At 38.6% G+C, this 20,716-nt stretch overlaps 1 protein-coding gene and 1 long non-coding RNA gene across 2 annotated transcripts in view; both read left to right on the forward strand.

Moving 5' to 3' along the window:
• The first annotated feature begins 1,174 nt into the window (after nucleotides 1–1,174).
• On the forward strand, nucleotides 1,175–3,162 carry LOC141427896 (uncharacterized). Its single transcript, XR_012451382.1, has 2 exons — nucleotides 1,175–1,277; nucleotides 2,774–3,162. It is a non-coding gene; the product is annotated as an uncharacterized lncRNA (long non-coding RNA).
• A 308-nt stretch (nucleotides 3,163–3,470) lies between these two features.
• The window catches only part of LOC141427878 (uncharacterized), a 167,437-nt gene continuing 150,191 nt past the window's right edge, over nucleotides 3,471–20,716 (forward strand). The window contains 2 exon segments of the mRNA XM_074087468.1: nucleotides 3,471–3,487; nucleotides 3,937–4,337. Of these exon segments, the coding sequence (XP_073943569.1) occupies nucleotides 4,034–4,337 (304 nt within the window). The 5' untranslated portion in view covers nucleotides 3,471–3,487; nucleotides 3,937–4,033.

Below are 20,716 nucleotides of genomic sequence, written 5' to 3' on the forward strand. Positions count from 1 at the left end.
ACATTTTTTTTATTCAGTTTCCATATGGAGTTGAAGGTTTGGTTCGGGTAAGGTTCGAAGCAGAGCATTCAACTGACTTTCTAAAGGGCCAGACCGGTTCACAATGCGCTTCAAATTATTCTCCACTTGTTGTAAATCAAGGTTTATTGACTCCATATTCTGTAACCAATAAAAATATATGATTAGCTTTAATAATTTGTAAATATTGTACTTAATTCGAAGTCAAGACATTCCTTCGAAACTTCGAAAGTGCAGGTACAGTACTAATCTAAAATACGAACCTCAATTGCCGACATATACAGTTGGGTGATATTTTGATCGTTGCATCGTATAAATGCACTCACATTTGATTCGTTATCTGACGCCATGGAAGTCATTTTAAGATAATTTTCAATTAAATGTGGTTGTAGTTTATATGTCAATATTAATTTAAAATAACAACACAGTCAACTGTAAGTAAATAATGAATGACATTAGTAAAGCGTTTTTACTACTTTTTATCTGAACATTAACCATAACATTTGCGAATGTATTACGATGTATTCTTATGCTACAATTTTTGGAAGAAGCGAAAACTACCATGAGAATATGTTATTAACATTAAGATACATTATGTCTGTTTTTAACAGATCAATACATTTATTAAATATGTAAATTATAATGAAAAATGTTTAATAATGGTGGAAAAACACCTTACGTGACAACTTTAGCTTTGCGTTTAGGAAATGTCCATGTCCATTATCCCGTTTTATTGTAATATTTATTTTAAGTTGCATCAAGAGAAAAGCATAACAAACAAATTAATAAGCAAGATAAACTAACTATTTTGGATATTAATGAAGTTGTAAATGTATATAAAACGTGTGTAAAACTCCTTCACTGATTCGTAAATAAGTGGGTTTAAGAGTTTAAGTTTTTCCACGTTAGTTTCCGAACGATTCAAAGGCATCTGTTCAAAACCTATGATACAAATTAATTTGCATGACTTAAAATGTAAAATTAAAGTACGTGAAAATTAAACAAAAAGTAATATTTAAAAATGTATATAATAATTGAAACTGAGAATTGAAATAAAGTTGGTAAACTTTAAAAATAATCGCTCATGTGTCTTTTAATTAAGGTCAACATTTCATTTTCAGCGAAGGGTTTTCGAACGTTTCAATGTCAATGTCATTCACCTGCAATAGGGAGAGGTATGGATTTTAGCGAAAAATTTATTAAAAGCAGCAAATAAAATGTTGAAGTGATAACTGTGTGAAAGGACATTCAACCCCACCGTATGTAGTGCTAATATTTATTACATATAGTGATTATGCCGTATGTTTCCCGATCCTGTTCCTTTACATATCTTCCCTTTATTTATCCCCATCCCTTTTGAATTTATCGATTCATTATTTTGAGAAATATTAATAACTGCATAATTATCATGTATTCTATAACAAATTTCCCTATTTATGCGTTAATTCAATTAATTTAATACCCACACAAGCTTACTCATAGAAAGAAAGTCGTAACGTCAGTTGTTTATATTTATTTTTCGTTACATTTTTATCAAATATTGATTGTATGAATCAAACAAAGTTATATATATTTTTGCTGTAGTATGCAATGGTTCACATCCTAAAACATTATCTGTTATTTATTAGTAATTCATTACTTGGCCATAAAAAACCCATTAGTACCATTTTCTAGCTAGGTCATATATAGTTTTATTATATTCATTTAATAATAAATGGGATGGCAAACTTGTAACAGTAATGATGATGAGTTCTAGATTTAAATTGGATTACCCACTTACAATATCTGCCCTGGGGCCGTTTGGAAATTACAGCCCAAACCATCCCATTGTGACTCCTTCCACAATGGTATGATTTAGGCTGTTATTTTGGCTGTACTCAGCAGTGATATCTATGTGTGTGACATCCATAAGCACATAAATTTTAGTTAACAATAGCTTTAACTATTGAGAACTTTTTTATCGAAAAAATATAACAATTACCTTTACTAATACTCTCCATTATTATTTTTTAATTTTCTCAAGCAGCAATGTAATACAAACAATTATTTTGATGTTTAAGAGAGGCAGCAAATGTTAGTGTCAGGTTGTTAGCTTTGTTACCGATACATTGTGTGCCAAATTAATTTGTATGAAAAAAAATTTTTTTTTTCTGACTAGAAATACTAATTTACGAACTTAGGGCTTACGCTTTCAGCCCTTAAAAATATATGTTCTTGTGGAAGTCACACGTTGTATAGATATGATGAAAACAAAATTGTCCATTTCATTTATGTACATGTTTTTATAAAAACAAACAGTACTGAATTATTTAAATAGAATGTAGCCTCGCTAAAACATTTAATTGGCATATGCTGCATTCATGGCCTTTAGACTAGTAAAAAAAGAATAAGAAAAACATACACCTGCTTTAAAGTATGTATGTATGTAAACTCTTTATTATACAAAAGAAAAGAAACAAAACACAATAAGATACAGTAAATAAAAGTAAAGTAAAGTATAGTGGAATTGAATTGATTCTACTCACAATTCTGAACTAAGTAACCCAAATACCCCAATATGCAAATAAGAAACAATCCTTTAAAGAAAATTTTGTATTTTTGATCTGGAGTTTTAATCATAACTTCACAGGTTTATTTGAGACAAACCAAAAATTAAATAATTTCAGCTAATGCAATAACTTGATGTCACCATTTCATTTTCAAAGGGAGCTATGCTCTTAAGATTGTTTTGATTATGTTCCTTGTTTTTTTCCAGCGGCTCATTCTATGGTAGGGGTGGCCAACCCGACCAGACAATTTAAATTCACCTGTCGATTTTGGACCTTTGGTCATTGGGTTATTTTTCAGGGGGGCATGGCCTGGATTTTTGTGTGAAGATATCAGTATTATAGAATTTCGAATCGGTAGCCCAACATCCTGGGCCTGGGGTGGGCACGGCCCTCCCGGCCGCCCCTCTATATACGCCTATGCCTTTGGTCTATTCAAAGTTGACAAGGCAGAAGAGAACATGCCTATGCAGAAAAAACTTCATGAAAACTATTGTTGCGTGTAGTGTAGTTGGCCACACCTGTTCTATGGATTAGTTTGTAAAAATAATATTCAATCTGTTTATAGTGAAGTAAATAAAGTTAATTAATTTTTAAAGCTTTTATTTAACATACTATGTTAGTTCATTATTTATTTAAATTATATTGATTTAAAACTTGGTATGGATATGTAGATAGGATAAAAATGCAAGTACAGTCATCAAAGAAGTTTGTTTTAATTTTTGTTATATACCTACTAAAAGGTTAGTTTTATTTTTGAAATTATTGCATTAATGCAATCTTTCAACTGAATTAAATAACAATGCAAATTAATTGCATTAAATCAACAAACACCATTAAAAAATATCTTCTCATACTTTATGTTATCACAAGCTTATGCCCGCGAAGGTTATCGGCGGTGGCGCCCTCTACTGGAATAAAAGGTATCCTATGTTGATAATTGGGGCTCAAGCTGCCTATATACCAAATTTCATCAAAATCAGTTCAGTGGTTTCGACGTCAAAGCGTAACAGACAGACAGACAGTTACTTTTGCATTTATAATATTATAGTAGGGATAGGGATTGTATTGGATTATCATTATTTTTGAGCATCATATACATCACTCTTTTTTTACTTTAATTTTCGCTTGTCCCAATGTTACCCAAGATACATCTCTCGGCGTGACCTCATTTCTTTACCTTTCAATTTCTTACACCCAATAGATAAAAGATGTATGTCAGAGCATAATAAGCTTGGAATCAGTGTTGATTGAATAACGCGTATTAGTCGCGACCGGCAGCCAGTCGCCGTGGGCGCCGGCCGGGCTGGCGTCTCGACGCCCCCCCCTCCCCATCTACCCCCTAAACCCTCCCTATCACACCCTCTTACAGGCATTCACTTCTGCTAACTTGTTAAAGACGGATCTATTTTATCCGTAGTTCAAATAATGCCATAGTGAAATATGTATAAATAAAAGGCTTAAAAGTCATGTCAGAGGATCATGACGATTGTGAAATAAGTGATCAGAATACGGAAACAAGTGAAACCAACGGTGTGGGTCACGTGACCGATGAAGAAGAATGTGCTAAAGAAGGTAATGAGAAGGGGTCCGAGTTACCCGAAGAAGTTGACGAGGGTAGAGATGAGGCGAAAGAAGAGGAAGCTGTCTCTGTGGGTGCCAAAGAAACGGGCAAGCTCGAGTGGGAGTTGGATGGATTGAAGTGTAGGATAAAATGGAACCTTCCGGAAGGATCGACGTCGCCGAAGGATTACATCGCCTTGTGTTATGCAGGTTAGTGTTATCGGGCGGGATAACTGGACTTGGCTGTTATCCAAAACAATCGAGGGAGTAATTGCCTTGAGGGATTGAGGTTACAATAAAATTGTTAGACAATACCCGCATTCGTTTTTCGCAGTTGTGCTTATTCGTTTTTTCTTACGTATATAGGTAGGTATATAATAAAATCTAATAACTTTAAACTACTTATAGCAATTCTCGAATATTTATTCATATACCTATTTTGGAGATCTCTGAAACGAACAATGGATTTAGCTTAAGATATGAAGAACTCAACAGAAAATGATAAACAGGCCCTTTAGGGTTTTTGATAACCACAACATGAGGAACCCAAGCCCTCTCATTTTGGTAGGTCTGTGCCCAATGATGGGACTCATTATGGGCTGGAAACAAAGACTATGTAATGTAACACAGCTTCGGATATAAAAACTTTATCACAAACATTATTGTAGGTACATCCTGTTACGATTACGGCGACTTTATTACGATAAATAACAGGTACACTTTATGATTTTCATACAGGCCTCTAATCACTTAAACACTTATTAAACGAATTCCAACTTAATTTGCTACCATAACTATAATTAATAGCCTCTATAAAACTGTTTTAATTAGAATCGTGCCGAATGCTTCAAATGATATATTACTTGAAAAGTTCACGCGCAACTCGTCATGTAACTCCCGTTTCCCGTAATCGGTTCGTTAGGCTGTAGTTGGTTTTTGCAGCCAGGCTAGAGCTGGAGTGGAGACATTATAACGGGGTCTGAACTCTGAGCGGCACCGGTACCGCTGGCTTGAGTCAATTCAATGCAGGAAGCATTCTAACTTACTGTAAATTTAAATACGCTGGGTTTTTATATCTCTAGTTATCACTGCGTCTATAACTAGTTTGTAGTTTACTTAAATCAAATTATTCTGGAATCATAATATATTATAAATAATATTTATATAGGTCTTAAATTTTGTTTAAGTAACTAAACCCCGCCTTTTAAGCTGCGTTTCCACCAATAATGTGCGAGGATGTGTTGTGAGAAATGTGTTTTTCATCAACCAATAGAAACGCTTCATTTACCTCGCCTCGCACAGCACGTCTCTGGTGGAAACAGCTGAGCGGAGCGAGGCGAAGTAAATGAAGAGGCTATTGGTTCATGAAAAACACATACTTCGCACGCAACACATCCTCGCACATCTCTGGTGGTAATGGAGCTAAAGACCAATCATATGTAGCTGCTATTAGATAAGTAGAAGGATTGAAGTGAAGCCCACAATGTTGTCGACAAGTGAACTCTTTCTACAGTTCATCGCTCGAGGCAATTGGGTTTTTTGATGGTGTTTTGAGTTCTTGCGAAGCTGACACTTATGAGTCACAAAATGACGGCAATGTGTGCTGAATTTTGAATCAAACCCAAGTCTTCACAAAGACCGATCATTTTAATTTAAATTGAAAATCTTTGTTTACAATTACAATACAATTACAATTGTAATGCTCCATCTTACTTGCAATTACATGACATCAGCGTATGCACACGGAAGCATAGGGTATGTAACATGGTACATACGTAATGTACACTTGTTCAAGACAGTCTGTTACCTACTCGCTACTGTGTCTTTTAAGAATTCGTTTACCGCTATTCTACGGGAAAAGTTAAATCTCAAGTAAGTATCACTTTGCCAACAGTGGCCAACACCTTCTAATTCTGAAGAATTAAGATACCTTGTAAAGATTTTGCAGTTTTCAATTTCACGGTATCACGCACGACTGGTATTTTGATATCTTCAAATCTACTTTTATCTAATGATGGTCTTTTCTAAAGCACTGGTGTTAAAAAAAAGTGACATGTAAAAGAGGTGGTTGCAGCCTTTTTACAGAATAAAAGTTTTGATTTACTATTAGTAATAGTATATTACACCAGTTATCGCTCGCTGTGCTCAGCTAGCAATCATAACGTGACTTGAATTTTCGCTATCACACGGAGTGGGTGCGTTGACTTTGGTGAAATCTATATGCCGAATACGCCAATGCGTTTATGTGGACGATGTTCGCGAATCACACTCCGGGCCCTATATCGAAGTGCAAAATTGGAACTTCGTATCTTTCCATCCCGCTGATGCTTATGTTATTGAATACGAGAGTCGGAAAGACGGTACGATAACAACTTCGATTTTCGAGTTTCGTAGTAGCCCCCTTCAGCCCGGGCTCTGTGATCTCCGTTCCAATCTTCCGATCCGCGCCATCTTAGCACGTTTTAATTTGAAAATGAAGAAGACCGCCCAACCGATAAATCTCGAACATGCAATTTAGGAGATTCGGCCAGGGAATGATAAGTTTATTAAGTGTAAGTGTATTGCTTCTTCATCGTCGAATCACGAAATTCAATTCATAACGAAAGTGCAACTCCCACGCCTCATTTTAATTGTCTGCGGTGAGGTAAGTCCGCCCGTTTTTAGTTCGCACGCTGTGCATACGAGCATTGAGCAATGTTCGAAAGCAACACTTTTTAGGGTTGCAATAAAATTGCAGTGGCCGACCAAAGCTTAGCTGCTTTATCAGCAATCGAAAGCGAATTTCGGTTCTTGTTTTAGTTTCGACCGTAAATTTGTGTACATTTTAGCTTTTTTTTTTCAGTCAAGTCAAAGTCAAAATATCTTTATTCAATTTAGGCTAAAACAAGCACTTATGAATGTCAAAAAAAATCTACCACCGGTTCGGAAAAACCTCTGTTGAGAAGAATCCGGCAAGAAACTCAACGAGGTGTATTTTTTTAAACAGATTTACAATATTATTAAATGATATCTATACATCATAAGTATTTAGCACAACTTTATTTTTAACACAGTAGGTTTGCTATTTGAAGGGATCGCTAATGCGGATCGGAATTATTTCCAAATATCCCTGTCCATGATATAATCATTAACTTTATAATACGCCTTAGATATTAATTAATGTCTTCTTGACAATAGATCTGAATTTTGTATCTGTTTCATTTATAATATTTTTTGGAATTTTATTATAAAAACGTATGCAATTTACCTGAAACGACTTTAGTTAGTGTTTAAAGAACCGATTATTCGGTGACATGATATTTTGGTGATTCGTAAAAACACCGCACATACCTAAACATTTCATGGCCTAACCGTGCTACAAAAAAGTGGCATGCCATTCCACGAGGTCGATTGATCCCGAACACCGCAAGAAACATCACTAAACTAATACAATTTAGGTTTCGATACTCGTTTCAGCAAATTTTTCACCGGAAACTTGAAGCCGAAACTCGCAGGAACCGAAACTGAAGTCGAAAGTTCAGTCAGACCCAAATCTGTATGAATTGGCGTCCAACGCGCTGCATTGTGAAGCAATTCAAGCAATGCCACGTGGGTACTGTTGCATAAACCTGCATACGCCCTTTCACTCGATCCGGTGTCGGATCGTTTGACTTATAACAGTTTGTTTGGTTGGAAATCTCCGGTCGCGTCGCGATTTGCTAGATCTCTATCCCGTAGGAATTTTGATAAAATCCACTAGGTGCACTAACAATAGTCTCTACCTATCACCATAAAAGAACATGATTAGCATCTATGTCGTTAACAATTCGCCATCCTTTTTAACCGACTTCGAAAACGGAGGAGGTTCTTAATCCGGTCCATTTTAAGTTTGTTACCACAGACAGAACTCGGTCATGTCATGTATGATTTTTTTTGGTTGGTCTACCCGTTTGGTTTTATTTAAATTTGACTCATAAGAAAGTTCGTTGAAGTAAGTATGTTCTTTTTTGTTAAGATTATGGTAAATACGACAGGTTTCTGTGGTCACCTGTGATCATTTGCCATCTTGTGACCCCCTTGCTCCTTTCCCTCCCGGTTCTATAAGCTCCCAGTACCTACATAACTTCATAACATCAAAAAGCGTCCCCGCACCCCAATATTATTTCTGTCTTCAACTCCATTCAAAACTGCTCGCAAACCTATGCAGGCTGGCTGTGTGTGTTCATAATCATAACTACATATATACGCTTGTATACACCGGAAGGAGATTTGATGTCGCCGCATTTTAATAGTGCCTCTGCCTGCAAGTGATTGCACATCGCAAGTTGCAGTGCGCGCATAGCGCGGTTATGAAATCTTACATCGCTGACGTTAACCGAGAATCAGCAGTCGAGTTGAAATTTAGTTTTTTACTGAATTCTCCATGGTATGAAGTCAACGGTGTAATATACCTACAGGAGTTCCCATGAATATTACACCGTTGTCTCCAGTAATATTGCATGAAGAATATCCGTGCATATTTTATGTTTCCATGTCATCAAGATGAAGATTCGGAAATTTTATATGCGTACATCGCGATCCATAATCTGGTCGCTGTTCAAAGTGTACCGCGTCCAAGGCGTGACTATAATTTGAAACAAAAGTTAGTTCTTAAAATATTTCGGATTAATTAAAAAATATCTTATCTTCTATATTATTGAGGTTTTAGCAGAGCTTCGCATTTTGATTGCCTGTAGATGAAAATGATAGTGTTACGTCGTGCAGCCGGCAAGCGGCCGCATGAATGGGCCGGGCTGCCCCGCCACCGTGTTTGTGAATGGAGTGGAGCCCCGCCGGCGCGTGCGCTGCTTACGCTCAGTCGCGGCGATCGACGCGCCAACACAAGAGCGCATGCTCGTTATTTTGACGTTTCGAAATTCGAAATCGCGCGTGCTACAAGTACGAAAAGCCAGTGTTATTGCTAACGTGAACTTCAGTGACAGATATTAAACGGGATATCTATACAAGTTCAGCAGTGCAATTCTACGCTCTTGCGTGTTAGTGGAAAGCGGCAACTGTGTGTAAAAGCTCGTGCGCCGGACGATCGTGAGTAACAAACCTAATTAAAAGCGAATTTTCTCGATATCCACATGAAGCACGTGAAGGTTAGGCCATCTGCTGTGCCACGTAGGCTAGGCGGTGTTATACAAAAGTACGACAGTGGGTTGGGTTGTAGGTGGGGGCCTACGCAATTTCAAATAGTAGGTGTGCTTTACCTACACGTTGTCATCTTCAGTATGTGGCATAATTATCTTGGGCAATGTTAATTATGGTGTAATTTGTAATTGGAAGCTAAAGTAACTTTCACTGCGACAATTCTTGCGCCGTTGCAGTCTGATGTCGCGGGCGATCTCATATCGCATTCGGATCGTATCTATATGTAGATGACATCCTTGTAGGATTAGCTGCTTTATTTGGGTATTATTGTCACGTCAAAATAGAACTTGCGATAACTAGACGTCTTCTTCGAATTAAATAAACAGTTATTTTAATTTCAAGAGTATACATACACGCAGGTTGGGCTGCATTATGTCAGAAAACCGGCCAAGTGCGGATCAGGCTCGGGCAATAAGTGTTTGTGCACATTTAAAAACCAGCAAATAAATAACATAGTACCTTATAGTTCTCAAACTTCTTCCTTTACTTGTGTTGCTTCTGAACGGCAAGTAGGTACCCTATACGTTTTGATTACCACAGATTATGTATGAAGATTGGAGACACACTTTCGGTGATTTGTTGTTTTATCGTATGAAGTCTTAAAAAAGCCCTGCGTGTTTTATATTAATTTCAAACTGATACCTCCACGCGTCCTGGGAAAAAGGATCTTGCCGGACGAAGCAAAGTGATCCTATAAGGGTTCTACGGGATGGAACCCTCAAACGGTTAAAAGTTAGGCGCCGTCGCAATACAATGGCATGGTTAACCGCTCACTGATCTTTACCTGGAGTCAATTCTTGCCGATTTTTTCGCACCACACAAATAGTGTTGTCACGTCTCATTGTTATTGATGACTCCCGATGTTTGGATCTGATAACAATCATTCTCAATGGACCACATTTTTTGGTGCCTCGCAAAACATCGCTGCAGCTGACTGCATTAAATTATAGTGTAGGTACAGCAGCAAGACCACAGTAAACCTGCACTAATTTAATTGCCGAAGCGGAATTTTAATAGCGCAAGGGAAAATTTCTAAAGTTGTAGCTTTAACTGAGTAATCAGTGAATCTAATTACTTTAGGTTAAGGCTTAACCGGAGGTTTCTTTAGTTAAATAGCTGAAGCATCGTAAACATGATTGCTAAGCTAGTTTATAAGACTAGCGTCCATCATAGGCGGTAACCAGCGGATATTAAATTGACACGCCTCGCTCGGAGCACTCCCTTTATCTTGTTACATTAACGTATTGGAGGGAGACACTAGACACTAGGGCTACACAGAACAAATTTGCTTGATATTGTAATTCATATCAGATGGATATGTCGTTACCCTTCTTCTCTTTTAAAATATGGCTTTTCTGTCCTAATTAATAGGACAATTTCGCCAGTGTCAAGGTAAACTCTCTTTGAGAGGGACGTTGTACGGTGATTGTAGTTTTTGCAACTTGATAGTAAAATTCCAGAAACCACGTGGAGACCACTTGCGCATTAAAAAATGTTAGACACGAGAGCAATATAGAATTTTGGGATCACTATTTACTGTTAAGGTTAATCGCCGCATAAAACACTATCAAAATTATACTTCAACTAGCCAAAGAAACAGAAATAGCAAAATTAGATATTGTCTACATCCGCCATCTTCGAATGCTACAAATCGAATCGGATATGTCGTTAAATTCGTCCTTTCAAGTTGAAAGAGACGTCTTACCGACACTCGTTTTAAATATGACATGCAAACGGTAATCAACTTTAGGAAGGCACACCATATTTGACCGATTATCACATGTCATTGGTACCTACCTCTCGTGCTCGCATTCACCATTTTTTTAACCTCAGCTGAGCTGAGCCTTACCTCATCTCAGTCCTAAACCGTGTGACCGAGAAATGGTGAAAACTACCGTGATTCCGAGTGCTTTAGACAATACGGACTCAGGTGTATCTATCGCTGTTCTCATCTTTGTTTCGAGCTATGATGTTATTTTCTCTTTTATCACTATTTAGTTTTTGCCTGTGGTTTGACTCGGATGTAGGTACAGTCAGCATCAACAGTAACTGTACACTTTCGTACTTTGTCGTTTTACAGCCACGCACTAAACACAATTCAAGATTGTCAATGTGTCAATGCGACAGAGTAAAAAAGTGATCCGCTACTTTTGATGCTGACTGTATCATTAGTGACTGGATAATTAGATCTCGCAGTATTAGATTGAAGATTCCGTGGATGTCCACTAAATTAAATCATGTCGGTGGTCTTAGATGCAGTGAAATTGGTCGTGGTCTTGATGCGTATTGGTATGAAGAACAATTAATGCACAGACATAAATAAAACTGTTCTGACAGCAGCAACATTTATGTTATGACTAGTCTAGACTCTAGACGGTTGAGATTTTGGGATTTTACACGACTATACCCCCAATCCCGTGGGAATATTGGCATAAAAAGTATCCTATGTGTTTTTCCGTAATATCTACATACTCGTACTAAATTTCATACAGCCTTTTTTAGCGTCAAGCGTCAACAGACTCACAAACTTTCGCATTTATAATATTAGTTGAATATAAAACCCGACATTCATATAAGTCATTTTAAAACAATATCTCACTTGTAAGTCGGATTCGCGCTGTCATCGTTCATCTACCATTACCTCTCATATTTCGTTTTCTAGATTTTTTTTACCGTACAACGGCAAAAACTACTAGACACTGGCAAAATTGTCCTCCAATGGACAGAGCCATATTTTTTTAAAGAAACAACAACAAAACAATATCTCGTTTACTTTTTATTAAATACTTGTATCAAGTCATTCACTATTATGATAAATGCAACACCATAACTGTGGCCTGCAAACTCACGCAGCGCAGAGCCCAGCCAATAATACTAATTGCCCTCTTCGTATTATTTCTTCTGAGCTTTTGTATTGATTGAAGATGGCACTCGCGCAAACTTCTAATGAGTTATTAGAAAAACTCATCGTTTCGCGTTCCCTGGTCACCACACCAATACTTGTAATGTAACAAGATTGCTATGCGTCAGATACGTTACGAAGGCACCTCGCGGAGCATTCCTGCCGCATCCCGTGGATTCTTCTAACGATATTAATTCTACCTTGATGTTAATGTGAAGAAGTCATTATGTTTATAACGCTGCATGCCTTCATGAGAGCTCGGAGGAGGACAAGAAAACTATAATACGCTCCTGAGCTGTATAATGTAATTTATACCTTGGTCAATTCATTCTGGTTTTTCAAAATTTACAAGCCGTACTTAGATTCATATCAAGGCGGTGTTTTAGGTCTGAAAACTGCACTTCACACTCACACACTGTAATTTTTTTATAGTCGGTTGCGTGCCCCGCTACTGGGCAAAGGCCTCCTCTTCATCCTGTCATTTGTATCTGTCAAAAGCGTGATCCTGCCTTTTGATTTCATACGCTTCTAAGTCGTCTCGTCCCGCTATTCTCCTTTCGCTATTGGTACTGTTAATTGTTCATTTAATTGTGAGAGTCCGAAAGGCCACGGTTTAAAAGTCAAACTTTTCCGTTTAAAGCCGTCCTGGTAACCCTAGCCTAAATGCAACATTACGTAATTAAATAGGCATGCTAGGTAAGTTTGCGGTGCATCTCGTTATAAAACATTACTCCGTCAGCGAGCCTGCGCCGGGGCCGGTGGCGCAAAACGGAAATTAAACTGACACGCCTTTGTTCCTCCTCTGACTGCACCGCTTTAATGCTACCCTTTTATTTTATTACTATGGTCTTGCTCGTTTTTGCGGCCATTATTGACGAGCTGAACCATTTGTGAATGAAACCTCATCCTTCTTTGCACAATTTTGCAACGGAATATAGACCGTGATTATGATTACTTTTAATAAGCTCCTGCTGGGCTACTCCGAAATTCGAATATCGAAGTTCGTATCGTACCATTCTTATCACTCTCGTATTGAATACCCTTAGCGTCAGCGAGACGGTACGATACGAACTTCGATTTTCGAATTTCGTAGTAGCCCAGCTGATGTTTGGTTGTGTAATGTGTGTTATCCAATCTGTCGTCAAGTTTTCAACGTGACCATGAATGACCCTTAAAAGCGTCGAAATATCGGGACCTCATCAAATGTAATCTGGTCTAAGTACATCCTGTAGCAACTAAATATGTATTTATACATTATAATGTAATTAACCTAACCAAGAATCATTAACTCTCATCGTTCCGATTTCTATGATTTCGTTCTAATATTTCGAAACTCAATAAACCACCGACCGATCATAATTAAGTTCAAGTTTTTGGTCTTAATTGCTTTTAAATATTGCATTATGTGACTGTCTTAAATTATTCCCACGGTCACTTAGCAACACCGGAGCCGAACACCATTAGTCAACTGCTGCTAAGACAAGTGAAAGAAGTTGTGAGATCTTTTCTCACGAGCGGCTTACCAAGAAACGTACCTGCTGTTTCGTTTAATTCACTGAGTACATTATAACACATTCCCTCCCGAGCTCCTGCGGGCAAAGGGGTTCTTACCCGAATGACTGCAATAAAGTTTTGACAAACGAGTTTATACGACGGAATGGCAGTTTATTCGATAACAGTCGCTCCAGTTAGATAGACGTAAAGTGAGCTCGTCACGCGATTCAATTGCTGCATGTTATTCCACGGTTACGGTGATAATAGTTAATGTTGTCTTCCGTTGGATCCACAAACTCGTTAAAGCAAATAACTCCTCTACACGTCGTAAAGACATTAACTTCACACTCGGAGAGCCGAGCATTGTTGCCGACTGAAAAACACTGAGAGGAAACGATAAATTATGTTCGAAGTTTATACGATCGGCCGGTAATGGCTCTGTGCGCGAGATCGCGCCCGCGCAGCCGACTCGCGCCTTAAAGAATCTGTTTAGATTTGATATTATGAACGCCGCTTCCGTTTTTATCCAAAATATTGTTATCTGAACGAGATAAATTGCGCTTAGCGAAAAGATCTCATTATATGTAGTGTTGCAGTGACTAATGACTTCCTCCATTAAGACTCCAGGGAGCCATTATTGAAGTCATACACTCGAAAATACCATTAGAAAGTAGTTCAATCTGTGTACTGGTATTATTGCTAAAAAATATCGCTCAAATAAATTTTTCAAGTTCAGGACAATTTTTAATACCTACTTTGTTATGGTTCCAGGTGTTTATTTACTATTTACTCCAATGTAGACGTCTGTATTTTTCTACGGAAATAGGTTAGTACTAATGACTAGACTGACGTAAATCCGTATAAGTTGCTACCATAAAGTTACTGTTACTCTAGCTAGATTAAAACCGGAAATCCGGCAGCGAAACAAAAGTCTCACTGACTTTTAAAACTTTTATGAAATTAAGTCTCTTCCGGAACAGCCCTCGAAGGAGGGTGAAACTCGCTCATGCAAAAACGGAAGTAGCATACGACCGCCATATTTTGATTCTGTAATTGTGGCACGGGCTGCGCTTCCGGTTCCTTTGACTTCCAGTAATAGAATAAAAGTGAGCGTTGTGAAAAAAACTGTTGTGCTCGGGATATTTTACCCTCTCCAGGTATGGTTCCGGTTATACGCATTTGTTTCTAGAAAAAAGTTGGCTTGGACTTTAACGACTGAGATTGAAAAGATTTCTTTGTCGAATTCGGTTGCCGTTTGATTTTCTCAGGACGTTGTTTCTTATACCCTTGAAAAGATTAGTGAAGGGTGGAGGTGTTAATGCGTGTGTGTACGCACATCCGGTCCGACGGGGTCCGTTAATTGGTCCCCGTAAAAGGGATATCGTGTAGCCGGCGGCCGCTTCCTGCGACATCAGGGCGACAGGTCGCAGTCGTGACATTCGGTCACTTTAAAGAGAAAGCAAAGGTTTGCTCTCCAATTAATGCTGCTCAAGGAATCGGGCACAGACGCGTCTCCCGTCGGCAGTCACGACATGAATCGATACCCGTAATGAGTCAAGTATGAAAGTAGATATTTTTTTCAAAGATACTAAGTACCTACTTGCTAGACCACCCCTATGTTCTCGAGTTCTCACGACGGTTGCAATTATTCAAACTAAAGAATCATAAAGCGTGGCCGTGACTTCCCATCCTTGCGACGGCGGAATATGTGTAATCTGCTTTGTTCCCATGACGGCTTTCTGGACCATGACTGACTTTATACTTACTGTCGTCATCGCTAGTTCTCGACTCTTCCATCCAAGCGTTTGTTTTACCTATTAACATCATTCCTGCACGCTCGGACGGGTCCAGTGATAGAAACTGCAGTCATATGTTTACCGGCCACCACTGTTTTATGCAGCGCGAACTAATCCACGTGCGAACAACATTGTATGCTCTCTATAATTTTCCTCAATTTAGGGTTGTAAACAAAATTGGCAGCGTAGTTTCGCAGAAATATTACGACTGCGCTGATATTCCTGGTTTCTCTGGTGCCAAAAGGTGCCGTCCTGAGAACAGAACAATCGCCGTCGTTCCCAGAAACACTCGGTGGTTACGTTGAGTGCGTGGTCAATGGATTTAGGGAAAAAATAGACACAAACAATAGGCGGTGACGTGCCCATAGACTATTAGTATCTAGGACCTCTGATAGGTTACAAATAGTACAATTGGAGTACAATAACTCGACGAAGCCTTATATATTTCGACAAAACTGCAACTGCTTTCTACGAGTATTTAAGTATCTAATGATGTATCGATCTTGTGTTATGATATCGCTCTCGAGCAAGTTGTTGTTTTCATTCACGTCCTCCACATAATAGGAATAGGTATATTATTGTTCCGATATAATGAAGCACCCGCTGAATCACTGCTGGTTGTAGATGCTCTCCTATTGTTGTCCAGGAATTTTATACTAATAACATACGTGTTGAAGTGACACACTACATAATATTAAACAGTTTAACTTTTTGCATTCTTTGATAATTGCAATGCAAGTATTCTTCGTATATTTTTCATCTTTATCTACCAACATCTTGATTTATTTTACTATGCTACGTACGAGCAAGGAAGTTTATTATTGCAGATGTGTGATGTATCCCAAAGGATGCTGCATAGTTGCGTCGACTACAAAGATATCCACTTTTTTACCTTATTGCCTTGGAATAAGGCGAAAAAACGTATACATCTGCAGCCTGGATTTATGGGCAGCGGAGAGTGGCCGGGTTCCGGCCGTCGCTTGCGCAGGAAACCCGCGCGATATCTCGGAATTAGAATCGCGGGCCGATTGACGGCGACCACTTGGACTATATCGACCGCACTTCCATTTCCGGTTTATATACACTGGTATTTATTACTCGTTTAGCCAAGAAGCAGTGTACGAAAATAAATAGGTAAATGGATTTCGGGGTAGATATGTTTTTATTTGTTTTTGTGTAATGTCTGAAATTGCGGATATTTTTGAATTCGTCTGTGCCTTTTTATGTACCTAAGTATGTTTATCGAGAAAGCTAAATGCCTGCTGATTTATTTTTGGTGATAATTTCAGACTATCAATTTTAGGGTTCCGTACCTCAAAAAGAAAAAAACGGAAACCTTGTATACTTGAATTTTAATATGATGAAGCCATTGTTTTTTTGTGCAAGAAGTTATATTAAATCGCGTATTCACTAAAACTGTTATTTGCATAGACGTGTTCCCGTGTCGATGTCGTTAAATTAGTTCCGGATTTACTTTTTAACCGACTTCAAAAAAGGAGGAGGTTATCAATTCGGATGTATTTATGTTTGTTACCTCAGAACTCCGTCATTTATGAACCGATTTGATTTTTTTTTTGCGTTCGTCTATGAATGTTTTCCATTAGTAGGTCCCATGAGCACCAAATCAGGATCTGATGATTGGATCTTAAGGAAATCGAGGGAACTCTTCAAATGTTGTAGGGACACCTATAGTAAATTGGACATATTTAGTAGTAACTCGTGCATTTGCTCTTGAAAATCATCATTTGGTGATGAAGACCACAGGACCATCGGAGTTACTAACCAATAACAAGTATTTCACTGGTTGAATTTTAATTACTTTGAAACAGTTGCTAAGCAATTTATGCTCCTCGTAATGCATATGGTAAAACGGGTGGTGAAGCACCAGAACTCCTCAATAATGAACGTCTCTGCATCGGAAAAAGCAATCTTTCGTAAAAGGTGACGAGCAGTTGATATTAAACTATTGTATCTTAGATTATTTACACTAAATAGCGTGAAAAAAAATTATAACAAAAAATTTAACCGACTAAAAAAAACCATGAAACTAATTTTATTAAAAAATACAACCGAATTGATAACCTCCTCCTTTTTTTGAAGTCGGTTAAAAACATGAAAATATTTTTCTACCAGTCTGAAGCCGGTCGGTGCCTCAGCACGAGTCAGCAGGAGAGAGTCATTGAAGCCCAATATAAAGCGCGTAGGTGTGGTAGACGGGTGCTTTCCCGGCCCGGATAATACCGGGATGGAAATACAGACCCTGTTTTTCGTGTACACGCCCATAGAAGCTCCTGTCAGTTTCTATGGGCGTGTACACAAAAAACAGGGCCGGTATTTCCATGTCGGTGCTATCCGGCCCGGGAAAGAGTGACCCTGGTAGACGACTATAGGTCCACTCCTGCTGGCTCGTGCTGAGGCACCGACCGACTTCAGACTGGTAGAAAATTATTTTCATGTTTTTTGTAGTCGATTCAATTTTTTGTTATAAAATTTGAATTCTTGGAATTCGCGTGTCGATACTTTTTCAATGTTATCGCAGTCCGGCCAGCGGAAGTGATTATGCGTTTTCCGCCGAACGCTGTACGCTGTCCTGTAAAAATGTAAATTAAATCGATGATAACTCGTTCATTCTGGTTTTTCTCAAGATTTCACGAGATACTTGAAGCTTGTGACGTGTAGTTTTGTCCAAGCCTAATAGCCTCTCGCCGACTCGTTTTCTTTGCGACTGGGGGGCTACTACGAAATTCTAAAATCGAAGTTCGTATCGTACCGTCCCTCACTCTCGTATTAAATAATCTTATATTATTTAAGTCGAGTGGGACGACAAGATACGAAGTATGAATTTTGCACTTAGTAGGTATACATAGGGTTTGGTTTCGCCTTTTGATCCCGGTATTCAAATGGCCTGCGCAATAACGTAGGACGTCTTCATGCAACACTCGCGGGGGCATGCGACAAATATTAACTGGACAAATATTTGTGAAGCATCGCAAACACGTCGGCTCTTGTGCTCACTCTGTGTAGGTGGCGACGGCAGCGTGTCTCACAGATGGAACCCGCCTGGAAACTACAGATATAACCACAATGTTTGTATAAAACAAAATCGTGTTTGTTCACTCTTAGTCCTGCGTATTGCTTCCACGGATCACCCGCGCGTGCATGCATGAAACGTCACGTTTTATTTGCTTAGGTTCATGTGTGGTTTTATCTTCGATGTCATAACAGAATGGTGCACTGATAAATGTTAACAAGTGTTGAATATTTATCACTTGGTTTTATGCAATTGCGACGATAATTTATCTCTACTTTTTTTAGTATATTTTGCAAACGCCCGCAGATTGCTCTTGTACACGTCTTTTTGATTCTAGCAGCGTGTTCGAAAAGACTATCAATGACAGGAAGAATGCGCCGCAAGAAATTCACACAGAAAGTATTTTTTTCCAATTTTCATTAAAATGTAACCATTGTATACAAATTATTGATTTGTAGCTTTATAGGACTTCAGGTTTTATAAATCTAAGATAGGTACATTTTTACTCGATTCAGTTGTTGTAATACACATAGATTTAGTAAAGCTTCCAGCATCCGTAAACAAGCTCGCGTCAAGGTCGCCAGCCAGTGTTTACGCGTTTTCTATCATAATACATGATAATACACAAGCAAATTGCTCGGAATTAGACGCATTATCGTACCATTGTTGTATTAAAAGACTGATAAAATTAACAAAAAATAATGACTTTGCTCATCCGCAAAAAAGCAAACTCCGAATCAGTGATCGGGCCTTAGATGTAAGAGCAAGTTTGTGTACTTGTGATGTGGCTCGGTGAGCTTCTTCGGTCACGTTTAACTTTTACCGTGCTCGTAAACTTGAATGAACGACATACCTGCGAAAAAGCTTGCCTTCTGCGCTTGTCTGGTAATTATCGCGTGAGTCAATTAAATAGATTAAATGTTTGATTAAAGTCGGATGTCGGTGCGGGAAAAGCGAGCGACATTTTCATAATCCCCGGCGTAGTCGCTCGCTAGTTATTAAACAAAGCGTTGGTTTGTCGCGTGTTGCAAATCGTCAACGGAAACGAGTGCCGGTAATGAGCTTCGGATGTCGCTCACCTATTGTGCGCAGCTAATAGATATCGACTTCCTCAGCTCAGGTACTGGTGGTTACAACTGCTTGTAATGGGGCATTGTTTCTGCACGTCGAGTCTTTCTGTCCCGGACTAGCATTCTGAGATCTTACGCTTGCTGTGCTAACTCTATTTGAATAACCACATCTGTGGTCGCAGGATCTCACCACAATTTAAATATGCACAGCACAGAGCGAGCTCATACGTAAACATGCACAATATGCATGTGTATGCATGTACATAGTCAGAGTAATCTAACGCTTATTTCGGAATCAGGTTAGCGTTCTGTCACGGATCTGCAGCGGCACCTAAACCGATAATGGCTCTGGCATTTACTTCACAAAGTTCAGGCAATCTGTATCCATTCACGCTCGACTCGTGATTTAGCTCGGAACCGGTGCTTACTCCAAAGTCAATCATAGATCACGAAATACCCTGTCCTCTGAGCGATATTGAAAAACAATTTACAAAAACTTTCTGAATGGTGTTGATACACCTAATAGTCGTACGTAATTTCGTGAATGGGAGGAGATACTTATTTATTTCGTCCACGAAGTGTTTTCCTGTTACGCGTAGCACGGTCCATTACTATCGTGAAGCAGACCTTGCGTACTCGTACTAGCGATTCATTTTTTTTAGATTATGGCGTATCAAGTTAATGTTCCAGTACGGGCTGCCTTCGTCACGTTCCGCACCTTGCCTGAGAACGCTGCATTACACGCTCCATCATTCAATTGGAACATCGTTTCCTTGTATAATTCTCTTTGAGAGTTGTCATGTTAGTATATACTCGTAGTGGTCCGCAATATTCGACTTAAGATTTGTTTACCGATTACACTCTTGTCTCTCTCTACTACATCATATCATTTTACGCTACGAATGCCATATTGCGATATTGCGATGTTGCACCATGGTTGCATCTATCAGAAAACCTCCATCGCTTTATCAATATTTTTCATGAATATATATTATTTGCATATTTTTTTTCCGACATGTCTATGTCGATCATGATGGACTGGTTGACCAACCCTGTGCTGTGCTATGCTAATTGATGTTTCCGAGTTCTATCTAGACGTTTCTAAATTACTCGCATATGAC

Source organism: Choristoneura fumiferana, chromosome 5 (genome assembly GCF_025370935.1).
Source record: "Choristoneura fumiferana chromosome 5, NRCan_CFum_1, whole genome shotgun sequence".
In the NCBI taxonomy this organism is placed as follows: domain Eukaryota; kingdom Metazoa; phylum Arthropoda; class Insecta; order Lepidoptera; family Tortricidae; genus Choristoneura; species Choristoneura fumiferana.